We start from the raw sequence: 21388 nt of genomic DNA on the forward strand, positions 1-21388 counted from the left end.
CAACTATGTGATGATCTTCTGTCTTGTGTGTTTCATTTTCCTCAAACAGATCACTCATGATTTTCAAGTGTGAATGGCAAGAAACCCCCTAGGCACAAAATGGTGGCCCTTGCACTTGCACATGTAAAGGAATCAAAGAGTAAGAAAGAAGATAAGGGAGAGAAACCTCGAGTCCAAGTGTACTCAGACCCTTTCCTCTGTCATCTCTGACCCTCAGCCCCTCTCAGCAGCAACAATGGAATTGCTGGGAAAGGTCAGCCCAGGCTCAAGACAGTATTTCTAAACAAGGACGTAAAGCAAGCTGCATTGTGAATCAAAAACTAGAACAAATCATGTTTTCCTGAAACCTAAGCATGAATTTTTACTGAAGTGTAGACCAAAGGAGAATTACATTTTCAAAGACAAACAAAAACAAAACAGCAAACCCTACAAATAACCCCCAAAAGACACTAAAAACACAAGTAAAGATTAGTGACTAAAGCAACTACAAAACCAAGTATCTTGTTTGTAACTCATCAGCCAAAATAAGACTGTCTTATCACCCCTATAAAATGTTAAGTTTCTTGAGGGTAGGGTTTCTTTGGGTCATTCATTCATTCATCGGTTTGTATGTGATCTCCTAAAAATATTTAAGATTGTGCTGGCTCTATGTTCTGTTTTCAATTTCTGCTTTTGGAATTGACATCCTGAAATTTTACATTGTTTGAGTCCCTGTGTGCTGACTCCTATTTCAAGAGAAATCATAATAGAAACTTTCAGCTATTTTCAATACTTGTATATTGAGACTAAGATCACTCAATGTGAATAAGATGTTGGGAGTGCTGGAGAGTTGGGAGAGACATTTATTGTAAATAAGTCAGGTAGCTCAAGCTTACGTTAGTTAAATTTAACAATTCAATACTCAGAGTACTTTTTTCTTTTCTCCAACTGCGAAGAATTCATGTTCCCCAACTAGAAAAAAATTCATGTTTCCCCACTTTGACATAAACATTCACCCTTATATTAAGTATAAAAGGCTTTTTCTTATTATAAACAGAAGAAATTTCCATATACCCTTTGTAAAATGTTGTATATAAATGCTGGACTTGGACACAGAGAACTTAATCAAAATCCCATGTTGCTTCAGGGTAGTTATATGCAAAATGCAATTTCCTTTGTATTGAAACCTCCATCCTGTAAATATTTATCTATTTTCAAAATTGCCTACATATTTGAAAAGTTTAATTGGTTTATACTCAAGGCACTAGAGAAAGGAAAATTTGCTTTCATAAGACATTTACATGTATTTATTCTGTCCACGGAGAGTACTTCTTTTGAGTGATCATGAGATTTAATGTGAAGTGAAACCATCCCAGCTTTGGTTCTAATGACCAAATTAGAAGAAAAGTAATCAATAATAAATCAATCATTTTGATCACTGTACCTTTTTTCTCTGATTTATCGGAAACTTTTCCTCCAATTGGAGAGTAAGTAGTATCCATGGATTCGGTCCCTCTGTTCCCTTTGCTAACTCCATTTTCATAGAGCTGTCCTTCAACTGGTTGCAACTGCCAAGTCAGGCCGAACAAATGTACTGCTGCAAGAAAACAAGCCATACATAAACTTATTCCAGACTTGCTGAGAAGGTCTCTAAACCAGCTGTCCCTTTCCACCTAAAAATGCTATGACCAGATTTCTTTTAGTTAGGCCAAGCAGCTTGGAGTTTATACCTACATCATACATGTAACTACTTTTCTAAGTAGCTATTGTTAAAATGTGTCAGGAAACAAACTGAGGGTTGCTGGAGTGGGGGGTGGGGTGGGAGGGATGGGATGACTGGGTGATAGACACTGGGGAGGGTATGTGCTCTGGTAAGCGCTGTGAATTGTGCAAGACTGTTGAATCTCAGATCTGTACCTCTGAAACAAATAATGCAATATATGTTAAGAAAAGAAAAAAGAAGAAGAAGAAGAAGGTAGCAGGAGGGGAAGAATGAAGTGGGGGAAATCGGGAGGGGTAGATGAACCATGAGAGACGATGGACTCTGAAAAACAAACTGAGGGTTCTAGAGGGGAGGGGGGCGGGAGGATGGGTTAGCCTGGTGGTGGGTATTGAGGAGGGCACGTTCTGCATGGAGCACTGGGTGTTCTGCACAAACAACGAATCATGGAACACTACATCTAAAACTAATGATGTAATGTAGGGGATTAACATAAGAATGAAAAAAAATGTTGAGGCTATAGCTATCCCGGTGGTAGATGTTGGGGCATCAGTGAGGCAACCACAATGGGATTAGACGCTGCTCCTCAACACTGTTATCCCTTCCTTTCCCGTTTCCCTTGGTCGTGGAACTCTACTTTGTATATGGAAACTGCAGAGTAATAGTGGACAGGCTATCGCGAGAACATGGGAGGCCTTCGCTAAGCCAGTTTCCTGAGTGCCTAGTATGCGTAAGGTCCTATGATAGCTGTTGCAGATGTTAAAGTATAGATGCTTATTAGGGTAGGAGTTGGAAGTAATACAGGTATAAAATAACTATAATATAATGCAGAATAATTGACACAATACAGGTTCAATTGCTATCAGAGGGTTAAAAATACCTGTGTTGATCAGAGTGCAATGGGCACTCTCATATACTCTTCATGAGAGTATTAAAAAAAAAAAACCCACCCTTGTGGAGGGTAATGTGGCACCATTTATCAAAAAACCCTTAAAATTTGGCTTACCCTTTTAGCCCACAATTTCATATCTATGAGTTAATTATGAATGTGTACAAACTACAAGGCTATCCATTGTAACATTTAAAAACTAGTAGAAAGTTATGATCAATTAAATATTCATCAAAAGGAGATTAATGAAATAACTGATGATATTATAAATAATACAAGATTACATTGTTATTAAATCATGTTACAGAAGACTATGAACTGGCATGGGAATAATTATGATGCATCAAATGAAAAACATCAGGCTATTAACAGTATGAATAGTACGATCTATAATGTGTGTGTGTGTGTACACATGTTGATGTCTGGAGAGAGAAAGGGCTGGGAGGATATATTGCAACATGTTCACAACATGGGGACTTATGGAGGATTTTAATTTTCTTCTTTAGGATTTATGTATTGTCGATACTTTTTATAATGAACATGGACGATGATGTTTGCCATCTGGGGGAAGAGGAATTTTTGTTTTAAAAGAAATAATTTATTCTCTAGTTTCAAATAAAATAATCCTTACAAAATATTTTTAAGGGATTAACATAACAATAAAAACATTTAAAAAAAATCTAAAAAAGAAGTGGTTTATTTTCTGATTGGTGTGGCTAGAACTTTCAGTAGTACTGTGTTAAATAAGAGTGGTGAGAGTGGACATCCTTGTCTTCTTCCTGACTGTAGAGGAAAAGCTCTGTTTCTCCTCGCTGAGGATGATATTATCTGTGGGTTTACATATATGGCCTTTATTAGGTTGAGGCATGTTCCCTCTAAACCTACTTTGTTGAGGGTTTTTATCATGAATGGATGTTGTACTTTGTCAGATGCTTTTTCTGCATCTTGAAATGGTCATATGTTTCTTATCCTTTTATTAATGTGGTGTATCATGTTGGATTGATTTGTGAATATTGAACCACCCTTGCAACCTAGGAATAAAATATCACCTCACACCTGTCAGCATGGCTAAAATCAACAACACAAGAAACAACAGGTGTTGGCGAGGATGTGAAGAAAGGGGAACCCTCTCACACTGTTGGTGGGAATGCAAACTGGGGAAGCCACTCTGGAAAACAGCATAGAGTTTCCTCAACAAGTTAAAACTAGAACCATACAATCCAGCAATTGCAGTACTGGGTTATTTACCCAAAGAATACAAAAACACTAATTCAAAGGGATACATGCAACCCCATGTTTAAAACAGCGTTATCAACAATAGCCAAATTATGGAAATAGCCCAAGTGTCCATCGACTGATGAATGGATAAAGGAGATGTGATATATAGATATATATATGATGGAATATTACTTAACCATAAAAAAGAATGAAATATTGCCATTCGCAAAGACATGGATAGAGCTAGAGAGTATAATGCTGAGCAAATAAGTCAGAGAAAGCAAATACCGTATGATTTCACTCGTACGTGGAATTTAAGAAATAAAACAAATGAGCAAAGGGGAAAAAGGGAGGCAAACCAAGAAACAGACTCTTAACTCTAGAGAACAAACTAATGGTTACCAGAGAGGAAGTGGGGGGGGTTCCAAACAGGTGATGGGGATTACGGAGGGCACTTGTGATGATCACAGGGTGCTGTGTGGGAGTGTTGCATCACTAATTGTACACCTTAAACTAATATTACACTGTATGTTAACTAACTGGCATTAAAATAAAAACTCAAAAAAAGTGGTTTAAAGAACAACAGATTAAAATTGGCTTGGCTGATTAGGGAGGCTTTAATGAGGTAGGATTAGAGATGAACCTTGAAATATGTGTAGGGCTTTGACAGGTGACAGCAATGGGTAGGGTGAAGGGGCAGGTTGAACAAAATATGACATTGCAAAGCACAGCATGCATTTGAGGCAAAGGAAATTGCTGGGTTGGCTGGAGTATAGTTAGGTATAAACGGTAGTGGAAGTTAAGGCTCAAAGGGAGGATTAGGGCCATATTGTGGAGGACGTTGAATGCCACACTTAGATATTTGGATTTAATTTATTAGGCAGCAGGGAGGCATTGCTATTTTCTGAGCAAATGAGTGTTATGATCAGTTTTCTTTAGGAAGATTAATTTGATAGCAATGGGGAGCACTGATGGTTTCTAGGTAAAGAAATGATATCATCAGAGCACCCTTTGCGGAAAGATAAATGCAATACTAGCGTAGAGAAAGACGAAATGGAGGCCTAAAGATTTGGCAAGAACACAAATTGGGATGGCACTGCAATAGCCTAGGTGAGAAATAATGGGCAGTGGTAGTGGGAATGCAAAGAAGGAGATTCCTTAAGGAGAAATTGCATAAATGTTGTCTCAGGGTTTGGCAACTAGTTGTGTGTGCACGTGCATGTGTATGCACCTGCATGCTCATGCACACATGTGAATGTGCTGGGGGCAAGAATAGAAAAAAAAATGAGGGAAAGGGAGGAATTCAAGGTTTAGGTTTTGAGCCTGAGTAACTGAAACCATAGGGCAATGATTAATAGAGTTAAGGGATTCTGTACTTAGCCCAGCACAAGCTACAGATAACTGGTGCTGGAGATGTGTTTGTTGAATGATGACTAGTTGAACTAGTTGTTGGCTGATGACTAGTTGGTTTGGGCAGGGTGTGGTGATGGGAGAAATAAGGAATTCATCTTTGGAGGTGCTGGGTTCCACCCACCAATGGGCTATCCAGATAGTCATGCTCAACCCAGGAGCTTTGGAGGTTTGAAGTTCTGGTGAAGTATTAAGGCTAGAACGAGACTGGGGAATCATATATGCACAGGGGCAACAGCTGACATTGTGAGAGTGAATGAGGTCACCGAGGGCAGATAATGTTGGAAGAAAACAATAACTAGGACAGAAGCTGTGGAAATCCTTTTATCTGTTTTCTCATTGCAATTTTAAACATCAACCAAATCTGACTGAAAGGAAAAAAAAAAGTGGATCTGTTCATAATCCATCTAACATTTTCCTTTATGTTCCTAGGCAGAGTGAAAGGGGCTAATTTGTATGTCTAATACTCATATATAGTATATGGATTTGCAACCGAGAACAGGAAAGCTAGCCAGATAGCCTATTTAAAAATCACTCATCCACTTTTAGTTGGAGCTAGAGATTTCTAACACCTACCTCCTAATTTATCCTTAAAACTTTTAAGCATTTAATTGGTTTCTACCCTTGTCTTTGGATTAGGGCCAGTGCTGCCTGATGAATTTCTCTTGCAATTATTGGAAACCACTGAAACTCAAATGATAGTGGTTCTGAGTCAGGTACAGTATGGCAAAGGACTCAAAGTATGGTTGGTTTAACATACTCCATTTAAAGAGGCTTATAAGTTTTTTCTTTTTTTTAGGAAATTTGGTCTACTCCGTTCCCCAAATAATGTGAATATGATGGATGTTAGAAGCCATATTAAAAATGTGTTGAATTCCCTTGGTTCAGTTACTTTTGTGAAATTAGGTTGGCCATAAAGAACAAAAGGCATAGTAGTTTTCATTTTGAAGATCAAGGGGGATATTTTATACACTTTAAGTTAAGCCAGTTTCCTGAGGGCACTCAAAAATGACAGAAAAAAAATGCGTGTGCTGAGAATCACTTCACAATAATAAGGCAAGGATTAATTTTTCACCATCAAATGAATTGGACTGCTTCCAGCCAATCAAGACAGATAAAGAGATGTGGGCACATTTAGTAGAACACCCTTTGAGGGCGGTGAAGCTTATAATTTTTTGAGTTTACTTTATCATTCCAGGCAATAAGCTATTTATAATGTATATTTATATGAGTACATAATGCAAGTTAACTTACTTGCTATAGACTATGCCTACCAAAGCAAGACTACATGGTCTTTCCTCTTCTCCAAACGGAACCTCCCTCTGCTGATTAGAGAAAGGAACTCAAAAAGTATGTGCAGGGTAGACTAAGGTAACTAAACAACTCCAGTCTTTGAGTTCTATTAGAAATAAATAATATTTTGTTCATATTAAGACCAATAAAATTAAATTATGTTGACCTTTGGGACATACCAATACATCACTAGAAAGCTATATCAGTACTTTCCATGGGGATGTATTTATTAATTCATTCAACAAATAGCTTCAAAGCATACGCTGGGCACATTGGGAACACTGGGAATACAGGCACAGGCAACAAAAGTATTTAACAGCCAGGACACCATAGGTACTCGCTGACCAATAGGGAATCGGAAATAAACAACAAACATAGCCTAACTAGGACACACTGATTGCGTAAGAGCCTTGGATGCAGGATGAAGATACGGAGTCCTTAGCTTCTAGTGGATCCCCATCCAGATCTATGTATTTATAGCCATATTTTGAGGCAAGTTCCCCAAACCCAAGTATAAGACAACTGCTAGAATTAAGGGTAGGGCTGGTAATGAACAGACAGTATTAAATTATATTCATAGATTAATTCAACAAATATATTTTTTAAAGATTTTATTTATTTATTTGACAGAGAGAGACACAGCGAGAGAAGTAACACAAGCAGGGGGAGTGGGAGAGGGAGAAGCAGGCTTCCCGCGGAGCAGGGAGCCTGATGTGGGGCTCGATCCCAGGACCCTGGGATCATGACCTGAGCCAAAGGCAGACGCTTAACGACTGAGCCACCCAGGAGCCCCTCAACAAATATTTTTTGAGTGCCTACTTGTACCAGGCACTGTTTTCCTAAGTTTATAGCAGTGAATTAAATTTTTTTAAAAAAAATCTCTACCTTCCCAGAACTCATATGAGAGGGTGGTGGGTTAAGACATGCAGATAATGAATAAATATATGCTATAATTAATAGAGCTGTGTGGAAACAAAGAAGCAAATAAATGAAATAATGTCAGGTAGTTATAAGTGCTATGAAGAAGAAAAATAAGTAAGACTAGTCAGGGAAGGCTTCTTGGAGGAGGTAATATTTGAACCTAGTTTTGAATGAAGTGAAGCCATATGAATATTTAGTCGAAGAACCTTCTAGGAGGAAGGAATAGCAATTACACAAAACCCTTAAGTTTTGTGTGGAATGTGTGAGGGGAGGAACACTAAGGAGCCCCATGTGAATGGAACTCAGTCAGGAAGAAGAGTGGTAGGAAAATTTTTAAACTGAAGGATTGTACCCATGATTGTGCCATCTCTGTGCTCTAACCAACTTCACAAACTGGTCACTCATAAACCTTACAAGTGAATAGAAAGTAACAAAACTCAGGAAACAAACTGAGGGTTGCTGGAGTGGTGGGGGGTGGGAGGGATGGGGTGGCTGGGTAATGGACATTGGGGAGGGTATGTACTATGGTGAGCGCTGTGAATTGTGTAAGACTGATGAATCACAGACCTGTGCCCCTGAAACAAATAATACATTATATGTTAATAAAATTAAATAAATAAATAAAAGACAAAAAAAGAGGGACAGTAATAAAACTAAAATCACACATACTGGAACATACACCTCCAAATGAGCAATGCTGGTTATAGTAGGTCTAATATAAGTACTCCTGGCCCCAAAGTCAAAGTTATTTTTCCTAAAGACATATATAAAAATATACATCCTCAATGAGTAAAGATTGACATGACCCAGATCTCTCCAGGAGTACCAGTCCCATATCGCCGCACTTCACTGAAATTCAATGGCCGGAAAGAATGTGTATGCCTATTCAGATATTCTAGGAATAATGTCTTTTCAGCTTATTAAGAATGGCAGTCCCTAACGCTCTCCTAACAAATATTCCTTAGAGTTGAGTCCTGTACATTTTATGATTATTATCCGTCTTGGTTTATCCAACTGCACAAAGCTACGCTCTGAAATTATAAATGTATTACAAAGGTAACAAATGGAGTATCTCACCATACCTAATCGCCAAACTTAATCAAGCACCTTGGATATCAAGGCAAGCTAACTTTAGGAGAATAAGCTCTTCTTAACTTGCACATTTCTCTAGGCTGAAAGCTCCAAGTCTCTTTGCAGTTACTTCTCTGCACTCTGTTGGGATGTTGGTCTTTTTCCCTTAAGTAAGACTGATGGTCTCTATTAATATTTATAACTTATGCTCCTTCCTCATTCCATTCCCTTTCAAAGGGCAAAAATATTCCCCTGAGAGAGACCATAGGAATGCTTCAGAAGTAGAAGTAGGAAATGGGTGCTTAATGACCTAGGTCTGTACTGTCCAACACGGTAGCCACTTGCCACATGTGTCTACCAAGCAACTGAGTGCAGCTAGTCAGAGTTGAAGACTTAGTATGAAAGAAAAAATAGAATATATCCAATGAATAATTTTTATATTAACTACATATTGAAATGACAATATTTTAGATATATATTCAATTAAATAAAAACTTTAATCCCAACTGTTTCTTTTCACATTTTGAATGTGGCTACTATGAAATTTTAAACTACATATGTGGTTTGCTTTGTATTTGTATTGGCCAGTGCTGATCTTGCCTCTCTAGAACATTTCACAAAGAGATAGGATGTTTCTCTTCTAGCACCCTATCATAGGACTTTTCACGTTATATTGAAGGTATCTATTGATATGTCTGCCCCATTATTATATTCAAAGGGCAGGGTCCATGTCTTCTTAATTTTTCTATCTCTGGTACTGAACTTGGTGCCTGGTAGTCAGGAGGTACTCTACTTATACACCACTGGTGGGACTATAGAGTGGTAAAGGAGCTTTAGAAAGCAATTTTGTGATAGCGATCAAAATTTAAATTGGGAATGTTCCTTGACCAAGGAATTCAACTTCCAGGAATCTACTAAAGAAATAATCACATATGTGCATGAAGGGGTATGTACAAGGAAATTCAACTTAGCATTGTTAACATAATGGCTTTGTTAATATAGCAAAAAAATAGAACCACCAATATATCCATCTCTGAGAGAGTGGTATACCCATACTATGAAATCTTATGTAAGAATTAAAAGGACTGATCTCAAGAGACTGTCAGATTGGAGGAAGCTAAGGAGACATGACAATTAAATGCAGTGTGGGATCCTAGATAGGATCCTGGAACAGAAAAAAAAAAAAAAAAGGAAAAACTGGAGAAATCAGTATTAAACTCTGAGTTAATAGTATCATACCAGTGTTAATCTCTTACTTTTAATAATTGTACTATGGTTATGCAAGATGTTAATATTGGCAGCTGAGTGACAGGTACACAGAAATTCAGAGCTACATCTACCCACTTTTCTGTAAGTCTAAATTTATTTCAAAATAAAAAGCCTAAAAAGAAAAAAGAACTGATTCAGTGGTGTTGTAGCCAGCTTATACTGGTTTACAAGAGCCAACGGTGCACATGTCTTCCCAATTCCACCTGCAGTGGCTTCACGTTGGTAGTTGAAATCACCCATGGTGGGTTTATGAACACTCCATGACCAGCAAACAGTGCAAATCATTTGTTTTGCAGAGAGAGCTGGTTGTTAAACATCAGCACACCTAGTTGACCTACATGTATTCACACGAAAAGATTTCTAAGGTTTGTATAAAAAACACTGTAGAACAATGCATATCTGATGATCCTATTTAAGTAAAAAAAATATGTATCTCTTTATATGTAAATGCATACAAAGAGAACTGGAAGGATTATACCCCAAACCATTGATCTTTAGAGTGGGAAGCTGGAACTTCAACATTTTCATAGTAATGTTAGAATCTTTTACAATGATAATGTATTCATGTATTGTTATAAAAAAATACTAATGCTCAACAAACCTTTTTTTTTTTTTTTAAAGATTTATTTATTTTGGAGAGGGGAGAGAGAGAGCGTGTGGTGAGGAGGGGCAGAGGGAGAGGCAGAGAGAGAATCTCAAGTAGACTCTGAGCAGCCCGGCTCGGGGCTTGATCTCAGGATGGTGAGATCAGGACCTGAGCTGAAACCAAGAGTTGGACGCTTTACCAATTGCACCACCTAGGTGCCCCATGAACAAACCTTTTTTTTTTTTTTTTTAAGCTGAATGAATAGATGCATTGTTTTGTTCATTCTGTTGTATTACAATTTTCTGTCTAAAATAGAGCTTTTCAGAGCAATTTAAGGCAGCAGAGCAATTCAGCAATTAAATAGGAATAACCCCGAAACATGTAAGACAGATAAAACAGAACTCTTGATTGAAAGGGATTGGGGGTCCAAAAGAGTTGCCCCCAAACTCCAAAGACATAGTTTGAAATCTACTGGTCTCAAAAATTATCCTCAAAATATCTGAACAAGAAACGTTTGGGTGCTTGGAAGAACTCTCTTTTGGCAGTTAAATCTATCGTAATACCTTTATAATGGTATTGTCAGGACATATGAAACCTTTCATATTATTCTGTATCTTTTGGTATTTTGTGTCCACTCTCTTCTAGATAATATTAAAACCCACTTAATAACAAGATAAATTGGGCTTTGATTCTAAATACACAAGTAAACCTTGAAACTGCACTTTAAGTTTGCTTTCAAGGAATTCATCTTGTATCTCGAAATGTACACATATTCAGCTAAGGATGGTGTATCTATCTGTTGCAAGAACTTTTTGGTGTTAGGTTACCAAATAAACCTATTTAGAAAGTTTGAAATCTGTCTCACAAACAAAATCCTGCCCATAATAGATGATGTCATAAGTTTCAAATCATGCCAAGATAAAAGCATGTGATATTTTCCAAGATAATTTGTTTTTCCTTTCTGTCAGCCATTTTTCCCCCACTGGTTCCCTCACATATCTTGCTTCATGTTCCTTCAGGCTAGGGAATACTACTGCTTTTGCACTTTACTTCTAAAGCTTGTCAGGGCTACAGATCTACTTGTATGTTGAACAGTTCCCTTCCCGAAAAATATGCCAAGTACATTACCCAGATGGTGACCCCTGATGACTTCAGGCTTTCAAGTTAACTCCTATGGGAAGCCATCTCACCAGACCAATAGTTCAGTGGACATCGTGTGAAGCTAGATGCTTCCACAATAAGGAACATCACTGCAGAAATAAATGCTACTTGAGTTAAATGCAGTGACTGCTAACATTACAGAAACCAGGTTACCTTTCTATCTTAAAATAAATTCCATTTTCATTATATTGAACATCAAATTGGTATATGAGTGAACTATAGCCCTTTGATAAATTACCTTCAGATCTTGGTTTTATCCAGGTAATAACCAGATTACATGCAAGATGGAAAACCATTCATTTTCAGAGAAGCATTTTTCAAGAACTAAATAAAGTAAGCAATGCATGTTTGTTTATGGCACCTTACTTTTGCTTTGGCAGGTTTCATTCACATTTTCTCTCTTTTTTTCGTAGGGTTATACGTACACATTTTCTACTAAAAATATTATTTGTGCTTGCACTACCTCATGGACATAGATAAAGCATACTTAACATTTCCTTTTCAAAGTAATTTGAATGGAGTCAATGTGGCTTTGAGATCCCTCTCAAACATTTTTGAAAGCCCGAAAAGCTGTCGTGTTGGGGCTGGGTAAGACTTCCTTTGAAAGAAAGGACTTCACTAATTTAAACAAAAGAAGCAAAAAAAGAAAAAAAGAAAAAAAAAGGTCCGTTTTCCTTGATCCGGTTTACGTACCCCATTTTGCAAGTCTGCCACGGTAAAACAGTAAAATTCAATGCCAAATGAAGTAAAGATTGAGGTGTTAAACCAGAGGCACCAAGGACACCTTTTGTGTTGAGCCACATGTTTGAACACCTACCTTTCCTTTCCTAAATGAAATGAATTATTCTGTATTGCCACAGACATTTTTTTTTCCTTTTTGGCCTTAGTACGGTCCTAGTTTTATATCCAGGATCGCGGCTAGAGAAGATTCTATCAAGGTAATAAATCATTTTAATATCCCAGTTGAGATGGTGTAGGCTTGTAGACCCCTTGCAGGCCAGGGTCATTTGAGGACTGCACTGCGGTTAAGGTCGGCCAGGCAGGCCTAGGCCAGGAGGAGAAAACGTTCTCTTCCCCTTATCTCATGTTGCAAGTTCTAAATGCCTGGATCAGCAGGAAGTGGCTCTTGCCTAGCTTAAAGTGTATCTTTCTAAACAGAAGTGTTCTTTCTAAAGACAAAGAACATGTTGTCTCCAAAGGAAGGATGGCTAAGAGAATTCTTTATTCTGCAAGCATAAACAGGATGTATTTTGTTCTTACTGAATTTCGTGTATATTTCACTTCACGGATGTTGGCTTGATACTTTAAGTATACATTGTTATGTTTATGTGATCACTGCGAGTATATAGCTATGTGAGTAATAAACGTCAGTATGCAGTTGCAAGTGCTGCCTTTGCTCTGCATCCCCTGTGTCCTGGTGATTTCGTAGACCCTTACCCAGGGACCCCAACGCACTAGACATTGACACCCAGTTCTATATTATATTATCTTAAAACTTCCATTTACTATGTATTTTATATTTTCTATTCCCAGGCTGCAGCAATATTTATAAATAACATGTCTATTTGGGTACCTTATCACAGGTGTAATATATGATCTCCATTTGCAGTTGCATAACAGGCCCATCTGTGTATTCCTTACCAGACAGACACAATTATTTAGTGTTTTCAGCTCAAGTCACAGCACCAATAAGTGTTCTCCATAACTCAAGTCTTACTTTTGTATTATTATTTGCTTTGTGGAGTCAGGAGGAATCAGAGGCATAATGACGGGATAAATTTTTTTCAAAAAGAATCATTTAATGAATAATGCAGCAAAAATATCCATGTAGCCACGAATCAGCACTTTTTCATTCTTCTTTAAAATTTTCTTTTTCTTTCCATTCTACTTCATTTTCTGCTCAGCAAATTCTCCCTTGCACTATGGTCCAAATTATTGCCTATTACTTCATCATTATTGATGGCTGGCTTGAGTGCTTATTTGTAATAATACCCATATTCTTTTAAAAGATCCAGATAAAACCGGTGAATATGGAGAATGAGAAATAGACCTATACCAAAGCTCTCTCCTCCTCTTACCATTTGCCCTGTATTTTTTTTAAAGATTTTATTTATTTATTTGACAGACAGCACAAGTAGGCAGAGTGGCAGGTAGAGGGAGGGGAAGAAACAGACTCCCCGCTGAGCAGGGAGCCTGATGTGGGGCTCTATCCCAGGACTCTGGGATCATGACCTGAGCCGAAGGCAGATGCTTAACCGACTGAGCCACCCAGGTGCCCCAATCCTGTATGTATTTAAATTATAAAAATGGAAATATATTCATTGTTTATGTCATCAACCCATGGTAGCTGATGCTTTAAAATTCACTTTTCTGATTTTTCATCATGTCATCATAGCCACAGATACATGGTATGTGTTCTTCTGCAAAGTTTTAGATGTTCAGATTTTAAGACTCAAATTTCCACTACTTGATTATTCACAGTTAGCATTAAAGAACAGGGCTTGTATGAGCTTGGGGAGTCAGGAGATATAAACGAGAAGATGGAAGACAGATGAGTGGTAGAAAACTAAACCTGCCTTACACGATTTGATCAGATGGGGGAGAAAACAGAGAATAAAGTGGAGGAGATTATAATGGCCCAGTTTGTTCTGGGTTTCCTGAGGTGGCACCAGAACAGTGGACTTCTGGAAAAATCATTGATGTTTGGGCTTGATTCATTACCAGGATCTTCAAGGCTTCCCTTCCTTTCATGCAATAATTATTTGTTGGCTGATTACCATGTATTACACACTGTCGTAAGTTCTGAAAATACAACAGTAACTGCTTGGTTAGAAAAATCCTTGCCCTCCTGGAGCTTACAGACTGTCTAAGGGGAGGCAGTTGTCATGTGGCAGTTAAGGGAAAGGACTCTGGAGGGAAGGTGTCTTGTTTCAAATCCCAGCTCTGCTACAGTTGGCAGACTGACCTTGGGCAAGTTACTTAATCCCTTTGTCTCAGTATTCTCACCATTAAATTCGCATGATGATAGGCCCTTCCCCATAGGGTTCTTGTGAGGACCTCGTAGGTAGGTCAGTACATGTAAGGTACCCAGAAAAATGCCTGGCACATAATAAATGCTCAATAAAAGTTAGTCATTATTATTACGCCTAGTTAATTCTCCCCTCAAGCTAGCCTTTCCAAGACCATCTTGGACGTAGAGAAAGGCAGGTCATTTGCCCACTGCACCCTCTGCTTTCCTGCCCTAGAAGAGGTTTGCCTTTTTCTGGTGAGAGCGATGTAGAGGGACTGAGGTCTCGAAGAGAACTTCAGTAGCCACCCTTACACCGCTGCATAGCAGAATAAAATGAAAATAAAACAACAACAAAAAACTCATGAATTTTCCTAATTCCAAACCCTGGCCTTAATTTAGAACAGACATTCATTTCTCTCCTTTCCCCACCAACATTCCCCAAAGCTGCTCATTTCCTTTCCTCCATCATCATGATCACTGAGGTTTGGAAGATGTAGATTTTGGGTTCCCTTCGTAAAAGGTTTCCAGAAATGAGAGCATCCTTAAGATTTGTAAAGTTGTCATCACTCTACTTTAAGTAGAGTGTACTTTCTACAAAGATTAGCAGAAGGTGGTTAGAGTCTCATTTTATGAAACATAACTAAGTGTTCTCACAGAGCTGTGTTTTGTATGAAATGGGTCCCAAAGAAATTTTCAGCTGAGCTACCCAGTGAAGTATGCATTCCTGGGTGATGGATCAATTCCAGTAAATTGATCTGTGCAGGGAAGGGGATCTGTCTGGAACATAATAAAATCATGATATGTTAGAGTTCAACAAGACCACAGACTAGTAGAGTTTGGAAAAGAGGGAGGAAGTAACTTTACGTGGAGAAACCTGACAAACACTAACTCAGCCACGTGACCAAGTTTAACCTCATCAGCATGTATCCTTGATACCATGTGATGATAATGGCCCTTCTGCAGTCTTCCTCCGTAACCCCTGTCTCAACACGAGAATATCAGCACCACTGAAATTGAGGGCCAATCTGCAAAAAAGCTGACCAGTGCTACTCAAATCTGTGAAGGACAGGAGCCTGTCACATACGAGAGGAGGCTAGGAAAACATGACACTGACTGTAATATCCTGTCCCAGATGGGATCCTGGAAGAGAAAAAGGATATTGGGGTAGAACTGGTAAAATCCAGATCTAGTGTCAAGTTCAATGAAGAGTGATTATCCATGTTGGTTTCTTAGTTGTGACAAATGTCCCATGGTGATACAGGAAGTTAATAGGAGAAACCAGATGAGGAGTATATGGGAATTCTCTGTACTATCTTTGCATTTTTTCTGTGAATTGAAAAAGTGTTCTAAAATTAAAATCTTATTTCGGAAAAGGAGAGACCACAGATCAACCATTTGGTTCAGTCTCCTCATTTTACAGAAGAGGAAACTAAAGTTTAAAGAGAGGAAGTGCTTGCCCCAGGACACACAGAGACTAGCTTCCCTCTTATTCAGGACCAAGAGAAGATGGGATCCATTTCTCCCATCCAACGACATTTAGTACTGAAGTAACTTAGGTGCAATACTGGGCTAATGAGGCCAAAGTTATAGGTTAAATACTTATGCCAATCAGTTGCTTTTGCATAGAGGAAAACTCCGCTCTTTTCCCACACAGTGATTATTGAAATTAATTTTGTCTATCCATCTTAGGTAAGTGCATAGAAAAGAACAAGAAGCTCTATAACCACCCTCCATCAATTCAAAATATGTGAACATCAGTAGAATTATCTTTTTATATGGACACTATTTTATTGGATTAGTAGGTCATATGTAACTGAAGTCATATATATGCAATGTATTTTCTATCGGTTTTACAATCTCTTCTTTTTTTTTATCCCAACCTTCTTAGCATTTGTATTAAACCTGATCACTTTGTTGCCCAAAGCCTTATTTTCTATTTTTGAAATAGACTCAAGTTTTGTTTTAAAGGAAATGTAGACTGTGGGAAGCTTACTGAGCCTCATATAACCCCTGAAAATAGGTCTAAAATTTTTAATATTTCCTGAAATGTCTTGCCAGGATATCAGGAGATGTGGGAAGAGAATATAGCAGTCTCTCAGTTTTTATTTTTCCCTCATGGTTTAAAATTGTAATTTTGATTCTTTCTTTATTCATTGTTAAGATATGCAGTTTATATTAAAAATCTTTAATATATGAAAATTTTGATAAATCAATAAACATCAGCTGAACCCTCTAGTAGAAACATGGGCAAAAGACATCAATAGGCAATTCACAAAAGAAGAAATGCAAGTTAGCAGTGACATTTTAAAATGTTCAAGCCTAGTGGTAATTTAAAAATGTAAGCTAAAACACTGAAATATAACCTTGCCAATCAAAATGGCTTTTTTTACTTTCCTTTTTTTTTTTAATAAATGATGATATCAGAAGTTTTCAAGGGTTCAGGGAAATGAGCTCTCTTGCATACTGCTGCTAGGAGTATAAATTGTTGCAAAATGTTTGGACAAAGTGGTAATATATATCTAAGGTGTTGGAAATGTTTTTAAACATTTTGATCCAGCAATTCCATGTTTAAAAAATTTATACTAAGAAAAGGATTTGAATGGATTTGAAAATAACCATGTTCAACATGATGTTGCATATATTATTAAGAAATTGAAAAGTATTTAAATGTCCAGCAAACAGGGATAGATTAAATCAATAACTATAATCTATATAATAGATAATGTTGCCATTAAAATAATGTTGTATAAAAATATTAAATAATAAATATATTCATGAAGGAAGTTATACAACTGTATCTATTATATGAGCTCATTTTTAGATGCCATTTGTATAAGTGAGGGCACAGGCTCTTTTTGAAAAGCTAGACTTGAAGAGTGATGGCTGTCCCATGAACTCGCTGTGCGGTTTGGGGCAAACTGCTTGACGTCTCGGAGCATCAGTTCTCTCACATGTAAGTGAAAAATAATACCTAATTTGAAAGATATTATGACTATGAGTAAAGGGACCTTTGTGAGTTAAAGTACAAATCATGTCCATTTCTAGAAATTATGTGCCCACTTATTTTTTAGTATTACTAAAAAATCACAGATTCTTTTGTTGTTGTTCAATGTTGAATCCATTACCACCATCATTCTTTTTGAAGCTCAAATTTGGCCAGTGGGAGCCCCTTCAAATTAGTTTCTGTGTCATTTTGACATGTCTTGCTTTTGACCACGATATGTTTCAGGCTTACTTTGCACTTACTTTCTCTGCCACACACCTAGAAACAGCTATTTCGGCAAAAAGCTTTTAACAGAAAGTGTATTTAGAAAACTAAGTTTGGGCATAAGATACGCTCATTACTACTGAGGTGTCATTGTTTTTTTTTTTTAAAGATTTTATTTATTTATTTGACACAGAGAGAGAGACAGCGAGAGAGGGAACACAAGCAGGGGGAGTGGGAGAGGGAGAAGCAGGCTTCCCGCCGAGCAGGGAGCCCGATGCGGGGCTCGATCCCAGGACCCTGGGATCATGACCTGAGCCGAAGGCAGATGCTTAACGACTAAGCCACCCGGCGCCCCTGAGGTGTCATTGTTTTTAAGTCTTTTAAGGGGACAAAGCTGGGATATGTACACATCGAACAAAACAGATTTTATTACCTGCTTTGCTAACATGTGTGTATGTGTGTATACATACACATGTATATATGTATATACACACATATGTATACCCACACACATATATATCTGTATATTTTTAAAATAATGAGTTCATATTTACATCCCTAATACTAATCCAATATCACAGAGTTCTTCCCTCCTCCATTCCACATTTTTATTTCCTTTTTCACACAGTGAACCCTGTTCTCAATAACATCAATGTTTACTCAATTGCTTATCGTACAAGACACACAAAATAATATTAGAATTTCTACACCAAGACCACTACCAGAACGAAGCCTACTAAGTAAAATTAAAAGTTTGTTTTGGTCCTAGAATATGTCCTTTTGAGGGTGTACAGTTATGTATTCAAAAAGATGAATCTTCCTAATACATAAAGAACTATTAAAATTTGAGACAAAGAGGACCAAAAAAAGGAAAAACCAAACCCAATAGAAAAATGGACAAAACACATGAACTGTATATAGTTCACAAAAAGATCTTTAAACATATGAAAAGATGTTCAGCTTCATTCATGATATAAAATAAAACTCCACTGAGATAACCCTTTCTAACCTATCTCACTGACAAAGTTTCACAAGCTTACAACACACTGGGCTGGTAGGTCCACAGGGATGTGGGCACGTTCGCACGTTGCTGGTGGGTCTACTGAATCCTACACAAACCCTGTGAAGGAGATCCAGGCAGAGGAGCCACTTTCCTTTTTTTTTTTTAACATTTTATTTTATTTTTAAGCAGGCTCCATGCCCAACATGGGGCTTGAACTCACAACCCTGAGAGCAAGAATCACAGGTTCTACAGACTGAGACAGCCAGGTGCCTCTTATTTTATTGTTTTTTTAAAGCCGCTTACCAATTTTTTTTAACTTTCCTCTGTTTTAATGAAATTCCTCTCATTTCTTATTTTGTATGTTTTCCCCCACTTCTTTTTTAGAAAAAAATTTTTGAGTATAGTGGGCACAATGTTACATTAGTTTTAGGTGTTCAACATAGTGACTTGACCTCTATGTCCTTATGTCATGCTTACCGCAAGTCTAGCTCCCGTCTGTCACCATACAACGCTGTTACAGTATCACGGACTATATTCTCTATCTTGATTTACAGTGGCTTGTGGTCTGCCTATTGATTTTTAACAACACTTTATTTTTCTATTATTTTGCTGTTTTCTACCCCATTAATTTGTGCTTTATCTTTATTATTTCCTTTCTTGTGCTTTCTTTAGTTTATTTTATTAAGTTTTATTTTCATTTTTATGGATACAAATTTTCCTCATAAATGGTTTAATTGTATCCCATACATTTTGACACATGATGTGTTCATCATTATTTCTTAGAAATTTTGTAATTTTTGGTTGTATTTCCCCTTTTACATGTTTTTTTTTTAATTAAAAAAATTTCCAGGTGAATAAGCTTTTCTGTTTTTAAAATTTTCTTATTAATTTCTAGTTTCATTTCACTGTGATCTGGGAATGTCTGTATTATTTTTACTTTATGAAACTCACTGAGGTTCCTATTGGGACCTAATATAAGATCAAATTCTGTGAATGTTCTGTGCATGCTTGTGAATAAGGTATATTCTCTGTCAGGGTGTTAAGTTCAATACATAGCCATAAGATTTTGCTTTTTTTTAAGTCTTCTATATACTTACTAAGTTTCTGTCCATGTGACTTGTCTGAAAGTGGTAGGATAAAATTTCCTATTACTAGATCTTTTTGTTTATTTCTCCTTGCATCTCTTGTGGTTTCTGCTTTATAAAATCAGTTATTGGGTTATTTATGCAGAGATAGTCATGGCATTTCATAGAGTATGTTCTCTGTTGTGTTTTATGGTTTTTGGCTTGAGTTCTACTTCGCTTGAAATGAAGATTATAAGACTTGCTTTCTTACTGCTTCCATTTACCTGGTAAATTCTTTTATTTTTAGCCATTTCTGACTCTTTTTATTTCAGGTGTGTCTCTTGTAAACAGCAGAGAATTCGGTTTTGCTTTGTGATCTATTTTGAAAATCATTTCCTTGTAATAGATGAGTTAAACCCATTTACATTTATTGATATGACACAACTGTACCATATCATTTATGTGTCACAGTATTATGTTAATTTTATTGTATTTCTTCATGTTGTTTGTTTTCCTTGGTTTTTAAATTTTTCTTTTGGTATTTAAGAAGGTTTATATTTTTGTTCTATTGATTACCTTTATGCTATTATCTTTTATAATGCCCTTATTCCCCTGTGCTTGCTTGATCTACCATTTGGTTTGACAGCTTGAAATTACATCTTGGTCCTCTATGTGACAAACAATGAGCTTATTTGACTTTTCCCTTTTCTTTTCTCCTCTCAGTTTTAGCTGAATTCTATTACTTTATCAAAATATATAACATTTACATATTATTTTTCCATACCATTTTTCCATCTTTGTCCCCACCTTTGTTATAATCTTAAATCCACAATTAAATAGATCTAATTTTCACCATCAGTTCTTTTGCCAAAGATTCCCTCATCATCTTAGTTGGATAGTGCTTGTTCTCTAAATCATAAACCAACAAACTTTAACCCTTAGTCTAATCTGGCACACTGCTTCTTTCTGTATGGCCCACGAGCTAAGAATGGCTTTTACATTTTTAATAGTTGAAAAAAAAATTGAAAGGATACCAGTATTTCAGGATATGTGAAAATTTTCATCAAATTTCAGTTGTCCCTACAAATTTATTGGAATGCTGTCACACTCATTCATTTACATAGTGTCTATGGCTGCTTCTGGTGCTAAGTTGAATACTGTGACAGACATGGTAGGGCCTGCAAAGCTTGAAGTATTTACTGTCTGATCCTTCACAGAAAAAGTTTGCTGATTCCAAATCTAATATGGCTGGTGAGTACAGGATTCCCGAAATTCTGGCCTGTTTAAAAATATTTTTCTAGGGCGCCTGGGTGGCTCAGTTGGTTAAGCGTCTGCCTTCGGCTCAGGTCATGATCCCCGAGTCCTGGGATCGAGTCCCACATTGGGCTCCCCCTTCTCTGTGGGGAGCCTGCTTCTCCCTCTGCCTCTGCCTCTGCCTGCCACTCCCTCATTCTCTCTGTCAAATAAATAAATAAAATCTTAAAAAAAATTTTTTTTTCTATACCCTTAATAATTGAAAGACTATGTGTTTGAATAGAATCCTTGGCCCATACTCTCTTTTTTGAGTTATTTGAAAAGTTGCTCTG

At 37.2% G+C, this 21388-nt stretch overlaps 1 protein-coding gene across 1 annotated transcript in view; it reads right to left on the minus strand.

Annotated features, from left to right (window-relative positions):
* TENM1 (teneurin transmembrane protein 1) overlaps window positions 1–21388 on the minus strand; it is a 785963-nt gene that overhangs the window by 269778 nt on the left and 494797 nt on the right. Inside the window, exon 8 of the mRNA XM_054509125.2 lies at window positions 1424–1576. Within this exon, the coding sequence (XP_054365100.1) occupies window positions 1424–1576 (153 nt within the window). The remainder of the gene's footprint in view (window positions 1–1423; window positions 1577–21388) is intronic.

Source organism: Mirounga angustirostris, unplaced genomic scaffold (assembly GCF_029215605.1).
Source record: "Mirounga angustirostris isolate CCGP_5_RB_7025 unplaced genomic scaffold, mMirAng1.0.hap1 SCAF_11, whole genome shotgun sequence".
In the NCBI taxonomy this organism is placed as follows: Eukaryota; Metazoa; Chordata; class Mammalia; order Carnivora; family Phocidae; genus Mirounga; species Mirounga angustirostris.